Source organism: Oenanthe melanoleuca, chromosome 27 (assembly GCF_029582105.1).
Source record: "Oenanthe melanoleuca isolate GR-GAL-2019-014 chromosome 27, OMel1.0, whole genome shotgun sequence".
Classification (NCBI taxonomy): domain Eukaryota; kingdom Metazoa; phylum Chordata; class Aves; order Passeriformes; family Muscicapidae; genus Oenanthe; species Oenanthe melanoleuca.
In genome coordinates, this window is record NC_079360.1 from 4,336,326 (window position 1) to 4,359,825 (window position 23,500).

General features: G+C 58.6%; 1 protein-coding gene across 1 annotated transcript in view; it reads left to right on the plus strand.

Annotated features, from left to right (window-relative positions):
• Positions 1-16,572: 16,572 nt before the first annotated feature.
• Positions 16,573-23,500, plus strand: part of SRCIN1 (SRC kinase signaling inhibitor 1) — a 73,715-nt gene continuing 66,787 nt past the window's right edge. The window contains exons 1-2 of the mRNA XM_056512255.1: positions 16,573-16,938; positions 23,071-23,354. Coding sequence (XP_056368230.1) covers positions 16,734-16,938; positions 23,071-23,354 — 489 coding nt within the window. The 5' untranslated portion in view covers positions 16,573-16,733. The remainder of the gene's footprint in view (positions 16,939-23,070; positions 23,355-23,500) is intronic.

Consider the following 23,500-nt stretch of genomic DNA (forward strand, 5'->3'; position numbering starts at 1 on the left):
CGATGGGTGGAAAAAGAATAATACCCTAGTGGAAAAAAAATATAATACCCGAGTGGAAAAAAAATCATTTCTGGGTGGAAAAAATATAATACCAGGGTGAAAAAAAAATAATACCCGGGTGGAAAAAAGAATAATACCCGCGTGGAAAAAAAAATAATACCAGGGTGGAAAAAATATAATTTCTGGGTGGAAAAAATAATAATTCCCATGTGGAAATTCCCCCTGGAGCCCCGGGAAGCCGAGGGTGATGGAGCCGCTTTTCCATCCTGTGGGATGAGCAGCAGACCCTCCCAAACCCTTCCCGACAGGAATTTTGGGGTGATCCCACAGGTGATCCATGCGGGGAGTAGCGAAATTCTAGGGTAAAAAATTCCCGGGTGGAGAAAAGAATAATACCAGGGTGGAAAAAAAAAAATAATACCAGGGTGGAAAAAAAAAAAAAAAATCTGGGTGGAAAAAAGAATAATTCCCGGGTGGAAAAAAAATAATACACGAGTGGAAAAAAGAATAATTCCCGGGTGGAAAAAATAATAATACCAGGGTGGAAAAAAAATAATTTCTGGGTGGAAAAAATAATAATACTAGGGTGGAAAAAAAATAATTTCTGGATGGAAAAAAGAATAATACCCGGGTGGAAAAAAAATAATTTCTGGGTGGAAAAAAGAAAAATTCCCGTGTGGAAATTCGCCCTGGAACCCCGGGAAGCCGAGGGTGATGTGATCCTGTGGGATGAGCGGGTGTCCGGGGGCCGGGGCAGCGCCGAGACCCCCAAAATAGGGTTGGGAGGGGGGAGGGGATGCCGGAGCCGCCCGCCAGAGCTGTACCTGTAATTAATTACCGCGCCTCTAATTACCGCCCGGGAGCCGCAATCACAGCGCCGGCTCAGGCGGGAGCGGCCTCGGCTGCCGGAGAGAGTCCCAGCGCTTCCCCGAGAATTCCAGACATTCCCAGAGCATTCCAGACATTCCCAGAGCGTCCCAGACATTCCCAGAGCATTCCAAACATTCCCAATTCCTTCCAGACATTCCCAGAGCATTCCAGACATTCCCAGAGCGTCCCAGCCCTTCCCCGAGCGTTCCAGACATTCCCGGAGCGTCCCAGACATTCCCGGTTCCTTCCAGACATTCCCCGAGTGTTCCAGTCATTCCCAGAGCGTCCCAGACATTCCCAGAGCGTCCCAGACATTCCCGGTTCCTTCCAGACATTCCCGGTTCCTTCCAGACATTCCCGGAGCATTCCAGACATTCCCAGAGCATTCCAGATATTCCCAGAGTGTCCCAGACATTCCCAGAGCGTTCCAGACATTCCCGGTTCCTTCCAGACATTCCCAATTCCTTCCAGACATTCCCGGAGCATTCCAGACATTCCCAGAGCATTCCAGACATTCCCCGAGCGTTCCAGACATTCCCAGAGCGTTCCAGACATTGCCAGAGCGTTCCAGATATTCCCAGAGCGTTCCAGACATTCCCAGAGCATTCCAGACATTCCCAGAGCGTCCCAGACATTCCCAGAGCGTTCCAGACATTCCCAGAGCGTTCCAGATATTCCCGGAGCGTTCCAGACATTCCCAGAGCGTTCCAGATACTCACAGAGCATTCCAGCCCTTCCCGGTTCCTTCCAGCCCTTCCCCGAGCATTCCAGACATTCCCGGAGAATTCCAGATATTCCCAGTTCCTTCCAGATATTCCCGGAGCATTCCAGATATTCTCAGAGCGTTCCAGACATTCCCAGAGCGTCCCAGACATTCCCTGTTCCTCCCAGCTCTTCTCGGAGCATTCCAGACATTCCCTGTTCCTTCCAGATATTCCCAGAACGTTCCAGACATTCCCGGAGCGTTCCAGACACTCCCCGAGCATTCCAGATATTCCCGAGCATTCCAGACATTTCCGGTTCCTCCCAGCCCTTCCCGGAGCATTGCAGATATTCCCAGAGCGTTCCAGTCATTCCCGGAGCATTCCAGATATTCTCGGTTCTTTCCATCCTCTCCCAGTTCCTTCCAGCCCCTCCCGGAGCATTCCAGCCATTCCGGGTTCTTTCCATCCCTTCCCAGAACCTTCCAGCCCTTCCCAGTTCTTTCCAGACATTCCCGGTTCCTTCCAGCCTCTCCCAGTGCCTTCCATCCACTCCCGGTTCCTTTCATCAACTCCCAGAACCTTTCAGCCATTCCCGGTGCATTCCAGCCTTTCCCGGTGCATTCCAGCCTTTCCCGGTGCATTCCACCCGTTCCTGGTTTCTTTCAGCCCTCCCCGATTCATTTCAGCCGTTCCTGGTTCATTCCAGCCCTTCCTGGTCCCTTCCATCAACTCCCAGTCTCTTCCATCCCCTCTCAGAAACTTCCAGCCATTCTCGGAGCCTTCCTGCCATTCCCAGTTCCTTCCAGTCATTCCTGGTTCCTTCCAGCCCCTGCTGGTCTCTCCCATCCCATCCCATCCCATCCCATCCCATCCCATCCCATCCCATCCCATCCCATCCCATCCCATCCCATCCCATCCCATCCCATCCCATCCCATCCCAGTTCTCTCCATCCCTCCTGCACTGCCCAGAGATGGATTTTTGGGAAAGCAGGAAGACCAATGGGATCTCTGGGGTTGGTGTGGAATGTGTTCCTTGTGGGATCAGGGAATGGTTTGGGATGGAAATCCCAAAATCTCAAATCCCATCAGGGCAGGGATCCCTCCCACCACCCCAGGCTGCTCCAAACCCCATCCAGCCTGGCCTGGGACACTTCCAGGGATCCACAGCAAATCTGGGAATTCCATCCCAGCCCCTCCCCACCCTCACAGGGAGGGATTTATTCCCCAAATCCCCTCTGAGTCTGTGAAAGAGCAGCAGCAATTCCTGGGTCTGTAAAGCTCTGGAATCCCAGAAGGATTTGGGACCCCAAAGCTCATCCCAAATTCTGGAATCCCAGAAGGATTTGGGACCCCAAAGCTCATCCCGAATTCTGGAATCCCAGAAGGATTTGGGACCCCAAAGCTCATCCCAAATTCTGGAATCCCAGAAGGATTTGGGACCCCAAAGCTCATCCCAAATTCTGGAATCTCAGAAGGATTTGGGATCCCAAAGCTCATCCCAAATTCTGGAATCCCAGAAGGATTTGGGACCCCAAAGCTCATCCCGAGTTCTGGAATCCCAGAGGGATTTGGGACCCCAAAGCTCATCCCGAGTTCTGGAATCCCAGAAGGATTTGGGACCCCAAAGCTCATCCCAAATTCTGGAATCCCAGAAGGATTTTGGCTGGAAGGGACCCCCTGGATTTATCCCATCCTGCAGTTGTCACCTGGAGGGGACAGCGACAACCTGGCAGTGTCACGATCAGGAGCTTTGAAGCTTCCTGTGGAATTTTGGGATTTTCCTGCCCTAAAAGGGGAGAAAATCTGCGGCTGCCTCATCCCTGGAATGTCCAAGTCCAGGCTGGGAGATCAGGGGGAGGAATTATTCGAACCCTTCACCCCAAACCCTCCCGGGATCCTTCCAGTGACCCCAAATCTCGGCGAGCAGAGAATTTTTTTCCCCCCAAACCCCAGCGCTGCCCTCGCTGATCCTTTTCCTCTCTCCAAAACCGGAATCTCCTCCTGCGCCCAGCGCTGCCGCAGCTGCTCCTGGCGCTTCTCCCTCCCCGCGGGTGGATTTTGGGGGATATTTTAAGGCAGAACCGGGCGCATCTCCCCATCCTGAGGCCGATCCTTCGCCTCCGCGCTGAGCAAAGTGAGCAAAGGAGAAGGGAAAAAGGGTTTTGGAGCAGCGGGATTTGGGGCCGTGCCAGGGCACCGGGTGGGCGCCGGGTGCCAGCCGCGGCCCCGGGAGGATGTGCCAGGCTCCGCTCGGCTCCCCGGGAACAAATTCTCGCTTCCCGCTTCTCCAGGAGGGTTTGGGTTCCGTCACAAAACCCCAAATCCAAGGATCCGTCCAGAGGGTGCCGGGGCGGCCGCGGGAACAGCTTGGGATGCGAGAGGGGCCGTGGGAGGCTGGAGGTGCCAAAATTTCCTCGGCTCCACCTGGCAGCGCTTGGCTGTGCCAGCGCCGAGGGCGATGCCAGGCTCGGCAGATGTTGCCCGCAGATCCGAGCCGAGACACCTCCGGCTTCTGCTGCTCGGGCTTTGAGGAGGTTTTTTGGGTTTTCTTCTTTTTTTTTTTTTTTTTTTTTTGGTGTGCGATTTAAGAACTTGGCTGGGTTTGATCAGGATCCGCAGTTCCTGCGGCTGGGGAAGGCTCGGATCGCGCGGTGCCAAAAGGTCTTGAAGGAGTTTTATTTTCCGCCGCTTCTCTCGGTTCCTTTGGTACAGAGACTCGCAGCCTCCGAGCGGATCAGATTTTTCTTGCCCGCTCTCCAAACACCCCAAATTTTTCTTTTTGTCAGCGCGAAATCCTTATACAAAGCCACAAAAACTCCCCTAAATCTCCCAATCCCTCATTTCCTGCTTCCCTCTCCCACAAAACTCCCCTAAATCCCCCAATCCCTCATTTCCTGCTTCCCTCTCCCACAAAATTCCCCTAAATCCCCCAATCCCTCATTTCCTGCTTCCCTCTCCCACAAAATTCCCCTAAATCCCCCAATCCCTCATTTCCTGCTTCCCTCTCCCACAAAACTCCCCTAAATCTCCCAATCCCTCATTTCCTGCTTCCCTCTCCCACAAAATTCCCCTAAATCCCCCAATCCCTCATTTCCTGCTTCCCTCTCCCACAAAATTCCCTTAAATCCCCCAATCCCTCATTTCCTGCTTCCCTCTCCCACAAAATTCCCCTAAATCCCCCAATCCCTCATTTCCTGCTTCCCTCTCCCACAAAATTCCCCTAAATCCCCTAATCCCTCATTTCCTGCTTCCCTCTCCCACAAAATTCCCCTAAATCTCCCAATCCCTCATTTCCTGCTTCCCTCTCCCATTTTTCCCCCAATTCCCACTTTCTCACCCCATCCACCGTGCCCAGTTTAAACCACAACTCCCAGTCCTAGGCGAGGTTTTAAGATTTTATCGGAGCCCAGTTTAAACCATAACCGAGGGGCCGAGCCTGCGGGCAGCCGGGAAAGGCTCTGTCTGTCTGTCTGTCCGTCCGTCTGTCTGTCTGTCTGCAGGAGGACAGGCGGACTGACAGTGCCGGGAAAAGCTCAGATCCCACATCCCGCCCAGAATGGGGCACATCCAATCGAACCTGGCACAAAAATCTGGGAATGGGCACATCCATCCTCACCTGGCACAAAAATTTGGGAATGGGCACATCCATCCCCACCAGGCACAAAATTTGGGAATGGGCACATCCATCCCCACCAGGCACAAAATTTGGGAATGGGCACATTCATCCTCGCCTGGCATAAAAATCTGGGAATGGACACATCCATCCCCACCTGGCACAAAATTTGGGAATGGGCACATCCATCCTCATCTGGCACAAAATTTGGGAATGGGCACATCCATCCTCACCTGGCACAGAAATCTGGGAATGGGCACATCCATCCTCATCTGGCACAAAATTTGGGAATGGGCACATCCATCCTCATCTGGCACAAAAATCTGGGAATGGGCACATCCATCCTCATCTGGCACAAAATTTGGGAATGGGCACATCCATCCTCACCTGGCACAAAAATCTGGGAATGGGCACATCCATCCCCACCAGGCACAAAATTTGGGAATGGGCACATCCATCCCCACCTGGCAAAAATTTGGGAATGGGCACATCCATCCTCACATGGCACAAAATTTGGGAATGGGCACATCCATCCTCATCTGGCACAAAATTTGGGAATGGGCACATCCATCCCCACCTGGTATTGCCATCCCACAGGGAATGGGCACATCCAATCGAACCTGGCACAAAATTTGGGAATGTGCACATCCATTCCCACCTGGCACTGCCATCCCACAGGGAATGGGCACATCCATCCCCACCGGGCACAAAATTCTGGGAATGGGCACATCCATCCTCACCTGGCACAAAAATCTGGGAATGGGCACATCCATCCTCACCTGGCACAAAAATCTGGGAATGGGCACATCCATCCTCACCTGGCACAAAATCTGGGAATGGGCACATCCATCCTCACCTGGCACAAAAATCGGAATGGGCACACCCATTCCCACCTGGCACTGCCATCCCACAGGGAATTGACACATCCCTCCCATCTGGCTCCGCCCCACCCTGAGCCGTGCTGGGCACGGGCTGGTCCATCCACAGCCGAGTTTATCCCGAGCTCCGTCCCCTCCTGGCTCCCCGCCCTGTCCCTCCGGACCATCCCCGGCCTGGCACATCCCCGCTCCGCCCCCTCCGGGACGCCGCGCTCCGTTTGTCCCCGGGCTCTGGTGACACAAAGGTCCCTCTGTGCCCCGGAGCGGGGCCACCGCATGTGCGGATATCGCTCGATGGACTCGGCGCTGCCCGGGCACAAAGCGCCGCTGTCCGAGCCCGCATTCCCGATCCATGAGTGTCCCGCTGTTCCCGTCGTGCTGCTCCGTGGGGGGATCCGGGAGAGCCGGGAATCACAGCGGGGTGGGATGGGGTGGGGGAGGAGGGAATGGAGCAGGGAATGGGGAAGGAATGGGAAAGGAATGGGAATGGAATGGGGAGGAATGGGAATGGAATGTAGCAGGGATTGGAACTGGAATGGAGCGGGGATGGAGCAGGGAATGCAAAAGGAATGGAGCGGGAATGGAACAGGGATGGAGAGGGAATTGAATAGGAATGGAGCGGGAATGGAGCAGGGAATGGAAAAGGAATGGCAAAGGAATGGAGCAGGAATAGAACTGGAATGGAACAGGAATGGAGCGGGAATGGAACAGGAACAAAGCGGGAATGGAACAGGGAATGGAGAGGGAATGGAGCGGGAATGGAACGGGAATGGAGAGGGAATGGAACGGGAATGGAGCGGGAATGGAACGGGAATGGAGCGGGAATGGAGCGGGAATGGAACAGGGAATGGAGCAGGGAATGGAACAGGAATGGAGCGGGAATGGAGCAGGGAATGGAGCGGGAATGGAGCAGGGAATGGAGCAGGGAATTGAATAGGAATGGAGCGGAAATTGAGTGGGAATTGAGCAGGGAATGGAAAAGGAATGGCAAAGGAATGGAGCAGGAATGGAACAGGGAATGGAGCGGGAATGGAGCAGGAATGGAACAGGAATGGAACAGGAATGGAGCAGGAATGGAGGGGGAATGGAACAGGGAATGGAACAGGAATGGAACAGGAATGGAACAGGGAATGGAGCGGGAATGGAGCGGGAATGGAACTGGAATGGAACTGGAATGGAACGGGAATTCCCACCTCTCCTCCATGCAGAAATCAACCTCATATGAATAATACTGGATATTAACAGGACATAAACATGCAGAAAATGAATCCCTCAGCCCCAAAATGAGGGACAGAAGGGGGGGAAAAAAAAAGAAAAATCCCCCGTGGTGAGTGTGGGGTGCAGGAAGCGGCTCCAGCAGGGCTCAGCTGCGAGGAGAAGGGATTTTTTGGGAATGTTCCTCGTGTCGTGAGTGTCGCCTGTGCCAGCTGTGACTCACGGCTGCTGCTGCTGGAATTCTGGAAAAGCTCCAGGCTGGAGCTCGAGGCTCTGGAATTTCTCAGTTCTTGCTCTGGGTCCTGCTCCATCCGTGCGTCAGTTTCCCCAGAGTCAAAAAATAGGGAAAACCCAACCCGGTGTGAGCATCCCTGAATTCCCGGCTCTTCCCACCTGAGCCAAGGCTCAGGGAGAAACTTCGGGGTGGCAGAAAAGCCGGGAATGGCTGTGAGGTGACAGTGACAGTGACAGTGACACACTGGCTGTGAGGTGACAGTGGCAGTGACACACTGGCTGTGAGGTGACAGTGGCAGTGGCACACTGGCTGAGGTGACAGTGACAGTGATACACTGGCTGAGGTGACAGTGCCAGTGACACACTGGCTGTGAGGTGACAGTGACAGTGATACACTGGCTGTGAGGTGACAGTGATACACTGGCTGAGGTGACACTGGCAGTAATGGTTGTGAGGTGACAGCGACACATTGGCTGTGAGGTGACAGTGACACACTGCCTGTGAGGTGACAGTGGCAGTAATGGCTGTGAGGTGACAGTGACAGTGATACACTGGCTGAGGTGACAGTGACACACTGCCTGTGAGGTGACAGTGGCAGTGGCACACTGGCTGAGGTGATAGTGGCAAGGCTGGCTTTGAGGTGACAGTGTTGGGGGTAGTTTTGAGGTGACAGTGGCACACTGGCTGTGAGGTGACAGTGGCACACTGTGGGGTGACAGTGACAGTGACACACTGGCTGTGAGGTGACAGTGACACACTGGCTGTGAGGTGACAATAGCTGGTTTTTAGGTGACAGTGGTACACTGTGAGGTGGCAGTGACAGTGGCACACTGTGAGGTGACAGTGGCGCACTGTGAGGTGGCAGTGACTGTGACACACTGTGAGGTGACAATGGCTGGTTTTTAGGTGACAGTGGTGCACTGTGAGGTGGCAGTGACTGTGACACACTGTGAGGTGACAATGGCTGGTTTTTAGGTGACAGTGGCACACTGTGAGGTGGCAGTGACTGTGACACACTGTGAGGTGACAATGGCTGGTTTTTAGGTGACAGTGGCACACTGTGAGGTGACAGTGGCACACTGTGAGGTAGCAGTGACTGTGGCACACTGTAAGGTGACAGTGGCACACTGTGAGGTGACAGTGGCACACTGTAAGGTGACAGTGGCACACTGTGAGGTGACAGTGACTGTGACACACTGTGAGGTGACAATAGCTGGTTTTTAGGTGACAGTGGCACACTGTGAGATGACAGTGACAGTGGCACACTGTGAGGTGACAATGGCTGGTTTTTAGGTGACAGTGGCGCACTGTAAGGTGACAGTGACACACTGTAAGGTGACAGTGGCACACTGTGAGGTGACAATGGCTGGTTTTTAGGTGACAGTGGCACACTGTGAGGTGACAGTGGCACACTGTGAGCTGGCAGCCACCGCGCTGTCCCCGCTGCTGTCGCCGCTCTCTCCGCTCGTGCCCTCCCTCCCCGCGCTCGGTCACATCCCCGCGGGCAGCGCCCGCCCCGCCCGCTCGGCAGCTCAGGCCCGGCCTAACGCGCCCGGCGCGGGCTGTAAACCCGGGCAGCGATGGCCGAGCCCTGCCAGGCCCGGCTTAACCCGGTGCCACGAGCCGCGTGAATTGTCGCCAGCCGCCCCCCCCGCGCTGGCGCTGGCGCTGTCGCTGTCGCTGTCGCTGTCGCGATGCAGCCGCGCTGGGCAAAGCCGAGCCCCGCGGTTTCCCCCCGAGCCGTGGCGAGGCTGCGGGAGCCGGGCAGAGCCGGCGAGCCCCGGGAGCACCGGCTGAGAGCGCTGCTGGCGGGTACGGAGCGGGGGACGCGCGGAGGGGGTGCAGGTGACAGGGGGGGACATCTGGCCTGGGAATGATGGGGGGTGGGGATGGGGGTGGCGGCAGCTCCGAGCTGGGGGCTCGGGAGTGACCTGGGGGTGGTCCCAGCCCTTAGAGGGGTGGTCTGGGGGTGGTCCCAGCCCCTCAGAGGGGACTCTGGAGTGGCCTGGGGGTGGTGCCAGCTCCGAGCGGGGGGTTCTGGAGTGACGTCAGAGTGGTCCCAGGCCCGAACTGGGGTGGCCTGGGGGTGGTCCCAGCCCTGAACTGGGGGCTCAGGGTGGTCCCAGCATGTCAGAGGGAGTGACCTCAGGGTGGTCTCAGTCCCGAAGTGGGGGCTCTCGTGTGTTCTGGTGGTGGTCCCAACCCCAAACTGGGGGCTTTGGAGTGGTCTGGGGGTGGTCCCAGCCCCGAACTGGGGGCTCTGGAGTGACCTGGGGGTGGTCCCAGCCCCTCACAGAGGTGGCCTGGGGTGGTCCCAGCCCCAAACTGGGGGCTCAGGAATGACCTCAGGGTGGTCCCAGTCCCGAACTGGGGGCTTTGGAGTGGCCTGGGCAATGTCCCAGCCCCTCACAGGAGGCTTGAGAGTGGTCTGGGGGTGGTCCCAGCCCTGAACTGGGGGCTCAGGGTGGTCCAAACATGTCAGAGGGAGTGACCTCAGGGTGGTCCCAACCCCAAACTGGGGGCTCAGGAGTGATCTGGGGGTGATCCCAGTCCCTCACAGGAGGCTCAAGAGTGGCCTGGGGGTTGTCCCAGCTCCAAACTGGGGGCTCTGGAGTGACCTGGGGTTGGTCCCAGCCCCTCACAGGTGGACACTGCCCTGGGAAGTGATGGATGGGGGTCCCAGCCCCTCACATGGGGGTTCTGCCCCAGGAAGGGACAGAAGGCCCAGGCTGGGGATGGTCCCTGTCCCTCACAGGTGACCCCTGGGGTGGCCTGGGGATGGCCCCTGTCCCTCACAGGTGACCTCTGGGGATCCCTGTCCCTCACAGGTGGGCACAGATGGCGTGAGCTTTGCTGCGCCCGGCTCTGGAGGAGGAGGAGGAGGAGGAGGAGGAGGAGGAGGATGCTCAGGCTGCAGGCAGCTGCTGCTGCCCTCCTTTTGCTTGACTAACCCCCGCTGCCTGGACAGCTTCTGACGCGCTGGTGGCAGCACGTGGCTGCGCCCCCGATGTGCCCGGCGGGCCGGGAGGGGACAGCAGGGGGACAGCAGGAGTGCCACCAACCCCCTGCGACACGGCGGTGGCTTTGTCACCCGCGGTCCCGAGGCTCCGGCTCGGTGTCCCCGCGCCCCGCGGGCACAGCGAGTGTCACATGTCCCCGCAGCGTCCCCGTCCCGTGGCTGCTCAGGCTGACAGCGCATCCTGGCAGCGTCTCACCCCGTGTTTCCCACCCCTGAACACGTTTTTCTGCATCTCGGAGGTTTCTTTATTTTTTTATTTTTTTTTTTTCCCCCAGTTTGCTGATTTTTAACGAGCTGTGACTAACCGGGCTGGCACGGCTGGCGGTGACCAAGCACCGACGTGGCACCTGTGCGCTCAGAAATTTGGGTTGCTCTCCACACCCCCGCCGGGAGCATTCCGGTGCCACCCAAAATCCTGCCTGATTTGGGCTGCTGAGCTCCAGCGTTATAGATAAAAACGAGATTAAGCCGAATTAAATAAGATTAAAATAAGCGATATTTATTTACGACTGAAATACGGTCCTCGATAGCCACAATCAAAAAATCTGATCTCTATCAATATTCACAAAACCACCTTGGCCAGCCCAGTTTTTATACAGTTTTTTTAGCCCGGAGCGAAGGTTTTTGTGTCTTTCTTTCTTTTATTGCGTCGGGCTGGACAAAATAATATTCTGGGAGATGATGAATTCTGATGAAAGCTGGTTCTGGTTTTCGGGAGGATGGAATTGAGATGGAACTTGCAGGTCTTGGTTTACTGGAAACGGGCATTCAGATGGATTTTTTTTCCCCCATGGCTCTGGTTATCTTAATGGTGGGTGATTATTTGGGTGTTCCCTGGACAAAGCCGCGTCTATTTAATTGTTAATTTGGGCTGCCCTGCTTTTGTTGGGTGTTACAACGATGTGATGAAGCAATGTCATTTTCGTCTGTATTCCTCTTTTTGGTTTCTGAGTTTTCTTTATTATTTGATTCGCACAAACATTGCTCATTCCACATCATTGTACAGCTCTACGCCAATTACACGATATCACATCCAGGGTGGGCTCCGAGCCCGCGGTGGGGGCGGCTGAGCCAAAATTTGGGCGGGTTGGGTCTCCCGTGCCAAGGATGGAGCTGGGCTGAGCGTGGCTGTGGGATTGCTGTGATCCCAAACCCTCAGAGCCGGGAAAAATTCCCTTCCCGAGGGATCCCGCGTGGATTGAGCCCTTTGGAATTGATTCCAGCCTTGTGGGGCAAAAGGATCCTTCCTTTGGATCCTTCCCCCGGAGGATCCATCCCTCAGGGAGAGATTTGGGATGCCAGATTTTGGGTCCCAGTCCCCTCTGCTGCTCCTGCCGTGGAAGTGACGGGATTTGGGTGCGATTTTGGGATGGAATTCCCAGAGCAGCTGTGGCTGCTCCGTCCCTGGCAGTGTCCCACCCGGGACAGGGGAAGGTGGCCCTGCCACGGTGGCGGTGGCACTGGAGGGGGTTTAAGGTCCCTTCCAACCCAAATCATTCCAGGATTCTGTGGTTGTGGAGGCTTTGATGAGTTTAGGAACTTTCTCGGGGTTTTATTGAGGGACTTTTGGTCCTGATGTGAGTCCCCTCCTCCCCTTCCTCCTCCTCCTCCTCCTCCTCCTCCCAGCCCTGCCTCAGCCCTGCCCAGCTCTGTGTCCTCTGCCCTTTGCTCTGCCTGTCCAGAGATGAGATCAGAACCAAATCCCAAACCTGGGATGGGATCCTGGCTCATTCCAGCAAACTCTGGGAGTCAGAGAAGGCTGAAGCTGGAGCCTCCTGATCTTTCCTTGTCCATCCATCCATCCATCCATCCATCCATCCATCCATCCATCATCCATCATCCATCATCCATCCATCCATCCATCCATCCCTGGAGCAGTTTTTCACATGAATTCACAACTTCCCTGCCCTCCAATTCCTCCAGCGCTGTTTTTGGGGCTCTTTCCTCCCACCCGGACCCAGCAGGATCCCAATCCCGCTCCCTGCTCCTCTCAGGAATTTGGGATTGGGACCGAGCTCGGGGTGGGGAGGTGACATCCGTGCCCAGGGAGGGGTGACAATGCTGGGAATCCTCCCAGGGCAGGGTGGGTTCTCCAAATCCCCAAAATCTCCCTTGGGAATGGGGATGGGGCTCCAGGACCCTCACCCTGCTGCTGCCTCGGGCTCATCCTAAAAGCGGCAGGGTGAGGATTGGGGGTGGCTGGGGAAGGGAAAACTTGGCTCTGCTCCCCCACGGCTGAGTCACGGCCCCACATCCACGCCTGGAGCTTCCAGCATCCAAAATCCTGGAAAAAACTCCATTTTTTTTCCCCAATCCCCACCGTGTTTTCCCCTTATCCCCACGCTGGTTTGACCCTCTCCCCTCTTTTCCCTGCCTCAGTTTCCCTCTCGGGGCTCGGGCTGTTCCCATGGCAGCTGCCAGGACCCGGCTGTGCCGCCTGGGTGGGGGACGAGGCCACAAAGCGGCTTCTGTGGCAGCCCTGGCCGGCCTCACTTCTCCTTTATTTTTATCCCGTGTCCCCAAGCTGCTGGCACGTCCCCAAGCCGCTGCGCCAGCCGAGGGTGCCACCCCTGCCAGGGCACGCAGGGCTCCGACCTCCTCCTCCTCCTCTTTTCCTCCTCCTTTTCCTCCTTTTTTCCTCCTCCTCCATCTTTTCCTCCTCTTTTTCCTCCTCCTCTTTTCCTCCTTTTTTCCTCCTCCTCCTCCTTTTCCTCCTCTTTTCCTCCTCCTTTTCCTCCTTTTTTCCTCCTCCTTCTTTTCCTCCTCTTTTTCCTCCTCCTCCTTTTCCTCCTTTTTTCCTCCTCCTCCTCCTTTTCCTCCTCTTTTTCCTTCTTTTTCCTACTCCTTCTTTTCCTCCTCTTTTTCCTCCTCCTCTTTTCCTCCTTTTTTCCTCCTCCTCCTCCTTTTCCTCCTCTTTTTCCTCCTCCTCTTTTCCTCCTTTTTTCCTCCTCTTCCTCTTTTCCTCCTCTTTTTCCTCCTTCTCTTTTACTCCTTTTTTCCTCCTCTTCCTCCTTTTCCTCCTCTTTTTCCTCCTCTTCCTCTTTTCCTCCTCTTTTTCCTCCTCTTTCTCTTTTCCTCCTCTTTTTCCTCCTCTCTGTTTCTCCTCTTTTTCCTCCTTCTCCTCTTTTCCTCCTCTTTTTCCTCCTCTTCCTCCTCTTTTTCCTCCTCCTCCTTTTCCTCTCTTTTTCCTCTTCCTCTTTTCCTCCTCTTTTTCCTCCTCCTCCTTTTCCTCTCTTTTTCCTCTTCCTCTTTTCCTCCTCTTTTTCCTCCTCCTCTTTTCCTCCTCTTTTTCCTCCTTCTCTTCTCCTCCTCTTTTTCCTCCTCCTCTTCTCCTCCTCTTTTTCCTCTTCTTTTCCTCCTCTTTTCCCTCCTCCTCCTCCTCCCCAGGATGTTTTCCATGCGCTGGGAATGTGGCTGGACAGGGAACCGGGGGCAGCGGGAAATTTTTTCCGGTTTTCCCATTTGGAATTTATCCTTCCCACCCTCTGCCTCTCATTTTTCCTTGGCTTGCTGAGAACACTGGGAGAAGATTTTCCCGGTTATCCCAGCTGGAATTTCTGCTTTTCTCATTCTCTCTGCCCCTCATTTTTCCTTCACCTGCCCAGAGCAGCGGGAATTTTTTCCCAGTTATCCCAGCTGGAATTTGTCCTTCCCTCATTCTCTCTTCCCCTCATTTTTCCTTCACCTGCTGAGAGCAGAGGGAAATTTTTCCCGGTTATCCCAGCTGGATTTTGTGCTTCCCTCTGTCCCTCATTTCTCCTTCGCTTCCTGAGGGCAGCAGGAAATTTTTCCCGGCTCTCCCATTTGGAATTTGTCCTTTCCATCCTCTGGCCTTCATTTTTCTTTCACTTGCAGAAGGCAGCAGGAAGATTTTCCCGGTTATCCCAGCTGGAATTTGTCCTTCCCTCATTCCCTCTGCCCCTCGTTTTTCCTTCACTTGCCGAGAGCACCGGGAATTTTTTCCCTGTTCTCCCACTTAGAATTTGTCCTTCCCACCTTTTCCTCTCATTTTTCCTTCACTTGCTAAGAGCACCGGGAATTTTTTAGCCTGTTCTTCCATTTGGAATTTGTCCTTCCCACCTTTGCCTCTCATTTTTCCTTCACTTGCTAAGAGCACCGGGAATTTTTTAGCCTGTTCTTCCATTTGGAATTTGTCCTTCCCACCTTTGCCTCTCATTTTTCCTTCACTTGCTAAGAGCACCGGGAATTTTTTAGCCTGTTCTTCCATTTGGAATTTGTCGTTCCCACCCTCTGCCCCTCATTTTTCCTCGCTTTTCTCCCCTCCCGGCTCCAAGCGAGCATCCAGGTGTGTGCAGACCCTTCCCTTGGCACCGGATCCGCGGGATTTTTGGGAGGTGAACCCGTCTCCCGTCTCCATGTGCGCGCGTGGGCGCGTTCACACCCGGCGAAGGTGAGAAAAAAAAAAAGCGGCGGCTGCTTTTCGCAGGCCCGGCCAGATGGGATTTCTCCTTTTCTCGCTCTTGGGTTCTGACAAGTGACAGGCAGGATTTAGGGAAGGAGCCGCCTGGCAGGGCAGCGGCACCGCGAGATGCCAGCTGAGCTCCTCTTGCGCAGCCAGGAGCGATTTTGGGGCGAGCTCGGCGTCCCGGAGCAGCTCCGAGCTGGGAATTAACGGGATGCGGGCAGGGAAAAGGCTGGGAACGGGCAGAATTCCAGGATTTCAGGCGGAAATCATCACGGCGAGCGGGCACGGTGCCCCCTCCCCAAAGCCAAGCGGGGTCCTGGCTCTGCGGGGTCCCGCCTGGGAAGTTCCCGGTGGAACGGCGGGTGTTGAATTTTCCGCCGTTCCGCTGGAATTTGGGAGTGAAAAGCGCGGCGGGGAGCTCGCTGTTTGCCGGGAGGGATCCTTGGGAAGGGGGGGATGAGGAGGGAGAGCAATTCCCACATCCCCGGGGACATCGTGGCGGGGTTTGTCCCTTGCTGTGTCTCCTGAGGGTGGCCTTGGTGTCACTTGGCTTTTCCCAGGGGATTTGGTGGCCGCTCCATGAGCTGTGAGAGTGACAAGGACACCCTGAAGTCCCCTCAGTTCCACATTCCCTTCCTGGGAAGGATCCCGGGTCTGTCCCGGCATTCCCGCAGCTCCCGAAACAAGGCTGGAATTCTTTGGGAATCGGTTTTAAGTGCCAAACCTGGCCAGGTTCGGATCCATGGGGGACGCGGCGGTGGCGGGACTGGGGGGACACTGATGTCCAGCGGTGTCACCTGCCTTGTCCCTGCTCCTGGGCGCGGAGAACTCGAGCGCCTGGGCAGCTCCTGGAAGGCGCTCGAGCATCCCAAAGTGAGTGGAGGTAAAGGTGACAGAGCCAGGGATGGGGTTTGGGGACAAAGAACGGTGACTCTGAACCACCAAGCGTGCTGGAACCACCCTGCTCACAGCAGGGATTGCATCCGACCGATTTCCCCACCTCAAACCCCCCTCGCTCAGCGCTCCCCCTCCTCCAGCACCGCACGAGTTAAACCGCGCGGGCTCAGCAGCTCCCCCAGCTCTCCCCACCCCTTCTCCCACCCCCAGGAGCGCGGCAGGGAAGGGGTTAGCGGCGGGCCGGGAGCCGGGCAGCGCTCGCCGGGCGCCGGGCAGTGCGGCACCGCAGCCTCCGGGAGGGAGCGGGAGCGTCGCCGCTCTTCCGCTGCGCTAATGGCACCCGCATCGCTCCGAGGGGCTTCCACCCTGCCGGCTGCGGCTCTCCCCAAATGCACTCCCCTCCTCCTCCCCTCCTCCTCCTCCTCCTCTCGCCCCTTTCTGTGCCAGCGCTTTCTCGGCCGATTTTCCACGCTCCGCTGATCGCCCGGCGCTCTCCGCCACCCGCGCGAGCTTTTGCTGCCTCATGAAGATTTATGGGACTGCAGTAATAAACTGTGTTTGAGAGGCTCCTGTGGGTGAGAAAACCCCTCTGAGCCCGCTGGCAAAAGCGGAGGATCCCAGCCGGATCCCGCAGCCGGATCCCGCAGCTCGATCCCGCAGCCGATCCCGCGGGGCAGAACCGGCTGAGGTTTTGTTTTTTTTTTTTTTTTTTTTTTGGAGCTCCTCAGGAGCTCCAGCGCCGTTCCTGAAGATTTTCAGCTAAATCCGCGTCGCAGTTTTCCCGGCAAGGACGCGATGGCCGTGCCCTGCTAGGCAGCCCGGGGCTCCGGCCCCGGCACGGGTGACACCTCTGCTGCCCGGCGGGGACGATGGGTGGATGAATCGGCAAAGAGAACCGCGTTCCCTCAACCTCCCTCTGCTCGGAGAGGGGCTGGCCAGGATCTACCGAGGCATCCTGGCCGTGGTGGGAGCCCTGCGCCCACCCAGGGAGCCGCCGGCAGCCCCCGCGGAGCGGAGCGCTGCCCCCTCCGCGCCCCCCCAGCCGCTGCCCGGCCGCCGTGGGAGCCGCGCTGCGCCCGCGGGTAAGCGAGGGGACGGTCCCCAAATGGGGAATTTGGGGGGATTTGGCCCCCAAAAAAGGGGAGGGCACGGCTCGTAGGGATGTCCCGCTGGGCTGGGCAGCTCCGGCCAGCGGCTCTGGCACCCCAGTGACCTACTTGGAGCAGCTTCGGGAAGCACTTTGCGCTTTCCAGGGATGTGCTGCGGGTGCCGCTGAGCTGCCGGAGGAAAAAAAAAAAAAAAAAAACCAAAAAAAAAAAAACTTTGTGAGGGATTTGAGGTGGAATTATCCCCGGGAGGGAAGGATTAACACCCTTTCCTTCAGCCTGCTGAGGGTTCGCAGGTCCCTTTCCCCAAAGGATTCGCCCCAAATCCCGCACCCTGCAGATTTTGGCTGATCCAGCCCTGCCCGGGTGGCACCTCCGGAGGGCAGCGGTGCCTGACGTGACGACACGAGTCTTTTCCTCCCCTCTCCTCCGCGGGGACCACAAAATTCGTGATGTTTTGGGGTCGCGGCCGCCTCATCCTCGCCGGGGATGGAGAGGAAGAGGCGCTGCGAGGATCCGGCTCCTCCCCGGCGCCGTTCGGATCGTCCCCCGGAGCGGCGGAGCGCAGGAACCGGCGCGTTCCGCTCCCGGAGCGCGGAGTCAGAGAGCGGGGAGCGCCGGGCGGGAGGGGCCGGGAGGGAGCTGCAAACGCGGCCTCGGCCCGGGGCTGCTGCAGCGGGGCTGGAGCGGCCACCGGGAGGGTCACGGTGGCATTGGGGGCAGCGTGGTGGCACTGGGAGGTGATGGTGGCACTGGAGAGGTGATGGTGGCATTGAGGAGGTGATGGTGGCACTGGGGAGATCATGGTGGCACCAGGAGGGTCACGGTGGCACTGGGGAGGTGATGGTGGCACCAGGAGGATAATGGTTGGTACGGTAGAGTGCCACTGTGACCTTCCCAGTGCCACCATCACTTCCCCAGTGCCACCGTGACTCCCAGTGCCACCGTGACCTGCTCAGTGTCACTATGACCCTCCTGGTGCCACCGTGATGCTCCTGGTGCTACCACGATGTCCCCAGAGCCACCATGACCCTCCCAGTGCCACCGTGACCTCCCCAGTGCCACCGTGACCCTCCCAGTGCCACCATGACCCTCCTAGTGCCACCGTGACCCTCCTAGTGCCACCGTGACACTCCCAGTGCCACCGTGACCTTCCCAGTGTCACTGTCACCTCCCCGGTGCCACTGTGACCTTTCCAGTGCTACCATGATCTCCTCAGTGCCACCACGACCCTCCCGGTGCCACTATGACCTTCCCAGTGCCACCATCACTTCTCCAGTGCCACCGTGACTCCCAGTGCCACCGTGACCTGCCCAGTGTCACTATGACCCTCCCCGTGCCATCGTGACTCCCAGTGCCACCGTGACACTCCTGGTGTCACTGTGATCTCTCTAATGCCACCATGACTTCCCAGTGCCACCGTGACCCTCCAAGTGCCACCATGACCCTCCCAGTGCCACCGTGACCTGCCCAGTGTCACTGTCACCTCCCCAGTGCCACTGTGACCTGACTAGTGCCACCGTGACCCTCCCAGTGCCACCGTGATCTCCTCAGTGCCACCGTGACCCTCCCAGTGCTACCATCACCCTCCCAGTGCCACCATGACCTTCCCAGTGCCACCATCACCGCCCCAGAGCCACCGTGACCCTCCCGGCGCCACCGTGACCCTCCCGGTGCCACCGTGGCTCCCCGGTGCGGCGCTGGCAGGGAACAACCCCCCCTCTCACCCCAAAATCCCCCAAAATCCCCCAAAATCCCCCAAAATCCCCCAAAATCCCCGCTCTGGCAGCTTCCCCCGGCTCCAGGAGGGAGCGGAGCTGCAGCTCCTCGGCGCCAGCCCCGGCTCTGCCGCAGCCGAGGCTTCACCCCCGCGCCCGGACACGCAATTCCCGCGGGACGAGGGAAATCTGGGAATTCTGTGGCGCTCAGGGATTGTTCGGTGGGCTTGGAGCGCCCCCGGGGAGGGGCTCAGGGTCCGATCCCCGCTCCCGACGCTGCTCCAGAGATTTTTCCAGTGGGCTCCGAGGCCGGGACTGGGCGCTGGGTGTTTGCTGGGTGCAGCCCCAAAATTCTGCTCTGGGCTCGTGGAGCCGGTGCTGGGGCAAGGCAGGGAAGGAGTTTTCCTCCTTGGATCTGCATTTCCCGGTGAGGAGCGAGCGCTGTGGGGCTGGCAGCTCCTGGGGCTCCCGGGGTGTCAGGATCCAGAGGGCTGGAATTCCCACCCGGGGCTGGAATTCCCACTGGGGCTGGAATTCCCACCCGGGGCTGGAATTCCCAACCGGGGCTGGAATTCCCACGGGGGGCTGGAATTCCCACTGGGGCTGGAATTCCCACCGGGGCTGGAATTCCCACCGGAGCTGGAATTCCCAACCGGGCTGGAATTCCCACCCGGGGCTGGAATTCCCACTGGGGCTGGAATTCCCACCCGGGGTTGGAATTCCCACCCGGGGCTGGAATTCCCACCGGGGCTGGAATTCCCACCCGGGGCTGGAATTCCCACCCGGGGTTGGAATTCGGTACCGCGGGGACCTCGGGGCCACGCTCTCGCCGTGTCCCCTCTGCCACCAGGGACCCCTCGGGCACCTCCCGCTTCCTCCGGGGGAATTTTGGCACAGGGGAGGTGCCACTGTTTCCTCCCCGGTGCCACTGTGACCCTCCTGGTGCCACCATGACCCCCCTAGTGTCACTCTGACCCTCCTGGTGCCACCATGACCCTCCCGGTGCCACCATGACCCTCCTAGTGCCACCGTGACCCCCTAGTGCCACCATGACCCCCCTAGTGCCACTGTGACCCTCCTGGTGCCACCATGACCCTCCCGGTGCCACCATGACCCTCCTGGTGCCACCATGACCCTCCTGGTGCCACCATGACCCCTCTAGTGCCACCGTGACCCCCTAGTGCCACTGTGACCCTCCTGGTGCCACCATGACCCCCCTAGTGCCACTCTGACCCTCCCGGTGCCACCATGACCCCCCTAGTGCCACTGTGACCCTCCCAGTGCCACTGTGACCCTCCTGGTGCCACCATGACCCTCCTGGTGCCACTGTGACCCTCCCAGTGCCACCATGACCTTCCCGGTGCCACCGTGACCCTCCTGGTGCCACCGTGACCCCCCTAGTGCCACTGTGACCCCCCTAGTGCCACCATGACCCCCCTGGTGCCACCATGACCCTCCTGGTGCCACCATGACCCCCTAGTGCCACCATGACCCCCTAGTGCCACTGTGACCCTGCCGGTGCCACCGTGCTGTGACGGGATTTCACCTCTCCCCACATTCCAGCTCCGTTTTTTGGGAAAAGACGGTGACAACCCGGCCAAGGTCACGTTCAGTGCCGGAGCTGTGGGGGACGGGAGCTTCTCCGGTGGATTTTGGGAGGAGGGAGCTCCGGGATGTCCCCGTGGTGCTGTCCCGTGATGTCCCCGCAGGGCTCGTGGTGACGCCGCTTGTGCGACCTTGAAAGGAGCAATCGTTCCCATGTCCCTCCCCTATAATATTTTATATCGGTTTGATATCAAACTGATCTGCTGGGCTGATAAATAACTGAGGGGAAAAAGGAGGGGGGAAAAAAAATAAAAAAATCCTCGCCGCGATTTTTTAACGGGATTTTGGGAGAGAAGACGCGGAGGGGGGGAAACGGGAGGTGAATTATGGATCAAGGTTAAAAATGGAGCTGGAGCGGGGCGGGGGGAGGAAATCTGATGGAAAATTCATCAGTGATGGCAAAACCAGCCCCGTGGGCACGGGCCAGGCTGGCACCAGCCCGAGGACGGGGGACAGCGGCTCCGATGGCTGAGACCCCCCCCCAAAATGGCTTTTTGGTGGCCTCGTGCCAGGCGCTGGCAGCGTGCGGGGACTTCCAGGCATCCCTGGGCTGCTCCAGCTTCCCTGGAAATCAAACCCCAGCGTGCGCTGGGTGAGTCAGGAGCGGAAGGACAAGTCCCTGTCACCTCTTTGGCTGTCCCCTTGTCCCCTTCCCTGATTGCCCGGGCTGGGATGGGGCAGAACATCCCGGGTTTGGTGTCCCGGGGCTGGGCTGAGCTCCGGGAAGGGGCTGGGATGGGGCAGAGCATCCCGGAGATTTCGGGTTTGGCTCCTCGGGGCTGGGCTGAGCCCCGGGAGGGGTTTGGGATGGGGCAAAGCATCTCGGAGATGCCGTGGTTGGTGCCCGCGGGCACCGGGAAGGGGCTGGGATAAGGGAGAGCATCCCGGGTTTGGTGTCCCGGGGCTGGGCTGAGCTCCGGGAAGGGGCTGGGATGGGGCAGAGCATCCCGGAGATTTCGGGTTTGGCTCCTCGGGGCTGGGCTGAGCTCCGGGAAGGGCTGGGATGGGGCAAAGCATCCCCGCGATCCCGAATTTGGTGCCCTCGGGCACTGGGAAGGGCTGGGATGCGGCAGAACATCCCAGAGATCCCGGATTTGGTGCCCCAGGGCACCAGGAAGGGACCGGGATGGGGCAGAGCATCCCCGCGATCCCGGGTTTGATGCCCGAGGGCAGCGGGAAGGGCTGGAATGAGGCAGAGAATCCCGGAGATCCTGGGATTTGTGTCTGAGAGCACCGGAAAGGGGCTGGGATAAGGGAGAGCATCCCGGGTTTGGTGCCCCGGGGCTGGGCAGAGCTCCGGGAAGGGGCTGGGATGGGGCAGAGCATCCCGGAGATTTCGGGTTCGGTGCCTCGGGGCTGGAATAGGGCAGAACATCCCGGGGATCCCGGATTTGGCGCTCCAGGCTGGGCTGGCCCTGTGAGCGATGCCTGCGGAGGGGGGCTGAGCCCTCCTGGGGTCACTGGGGGGCTGAGCCCTCCTGGGGTCTCTGAGGGGTTGACCCCCCTCTGGGGTCTCTGACAGGACATGGGGGACCTGTCCCACCCCCCCTCCCCCACCACAGTGCCCGCACACACGACCCTCCCCCCACCCTGCCTGATTTCATTTTCTTTTTGCTCTGTGTCCGTGTCCCCCCACGTGTCCGTGTCCCCCGTGTCCCCCGTGTCCCCCGTGTCTCGTCCGTGCTGTTTTCAGTCACCCAGCGCTTGTTTCGTTCCCGTTTCGCTCCAATCATGGCGGGTTTGGTGGGATCGCAGCCCCTGCACCCCTCCCCCCTCCATCCCCGCTGTCCCCTCATCTCCTGCCGCATGTCCGGGAGCGGGGACAGCGCTGTCACCGCGCGGGGATGAACGGGGCAGCCACCGCCTTCCCCGGACACCCACCGAGGGGTGATCCCACTCGTGTCACCCACCGAGGGATGATCCCACTCCTGTCACTGACTGAGGGGTGATCCCACTCGTGTCACCCACCGAGGGATTATCCCACTCCTGTCACCCACTGAGGGATGATCCCGCTCATGTCACCTCACTGAGGGATGATCCCACTCCTGTCACCCACCGAGGGATGATCCCACTCCTGTCACCGACTGAGGGGTGATCCCACTCGTGTCACCCACTGAGGGATGATCCCACTCGTGTCACATACTGAAATCCCCAAATCCCAGCCCCAAATCCCGGCCCTCAACCTCTGCCCGGGGATTGTCCCCCCTCCTCTGCCCCATGCCCCGGGACTGTCCCCAGTCTCTGCCCTATGTCCGGGGACTGTCCCCTGACCCCGCTGTGCTCTCCCGCTGCCCGCGCAGATCCCGACAGGACGAGTGCCCATCCCTGTCCCATGCCCGGGGACTGTCAGGGGACTGTCCCCCCTCCTTGTCCCATGCAGGGGACTGTCCCCATCTCTGTCCCAGTGCCAGGGACCGTGTCCCCTCTTTATCACACGTCCGGGTACTGTCCCCTGACCTCACTGTTCTCTCCCGCTGCCGGCGCAGATCCCGACAGGACGAGAGCCCATCCCTGTCTCATGCCCAGGGACTGTCCCCTCTCTGTCCCTATGTCCGGGGACTCTGCCCCATGTCCGGGGACTGTCCCCTCTCTGTCCCCATGTCCGGGGACTGTCCCCTGACCCCGCTGTGCTCTTCCGCTGCCCGCGCAGATCCCGATAGAACGAGTGCCCCTCTCTGCCCCATGACCGGGGACACTGTCCCACGTCCGGGGACTGTCCCAAATCGCTGCCCCATGTCCGGGGACCGTGCCCTGACCCCGCTCCGCTCTCCCGCTGCCCGCGCAGATCCCGACAGGACGAGCTCGCACATGATCTCCGCGGACGATGCCGAGTACCCGCGCGAGTACCGCACCCTGGGCAACGGCACCCGGCGCTTCTCCAACGTGGGGCTGGTGCACACCTCGGAGCGCCGGCACACCGTGATCGCCGCCCAGAGCCTGGAGGCGCTCACCGGCCTCCAGAAGACGGAGATGGAGCGCAAGAGGGACGCGTTCATGGATCACCTCAAGAGCAAGTACCCGCAGCACGCCCTGGCGCTGCGCGGGCAGCAGGAGCGCCTGCGGGACCAGGTGAGGAGCGATTTCCCGGGATTGGAGCGATTTCCCGGGATTGGAGCGATTTCCCGGGATTGGAGCGCCTCTGGATGGGTGGGTGTCGCTGTCTGGGCTGGGGTGGTTCTAGCCTCGGGCTGCTGCGGGGTTTGGAAGCTCCGGGA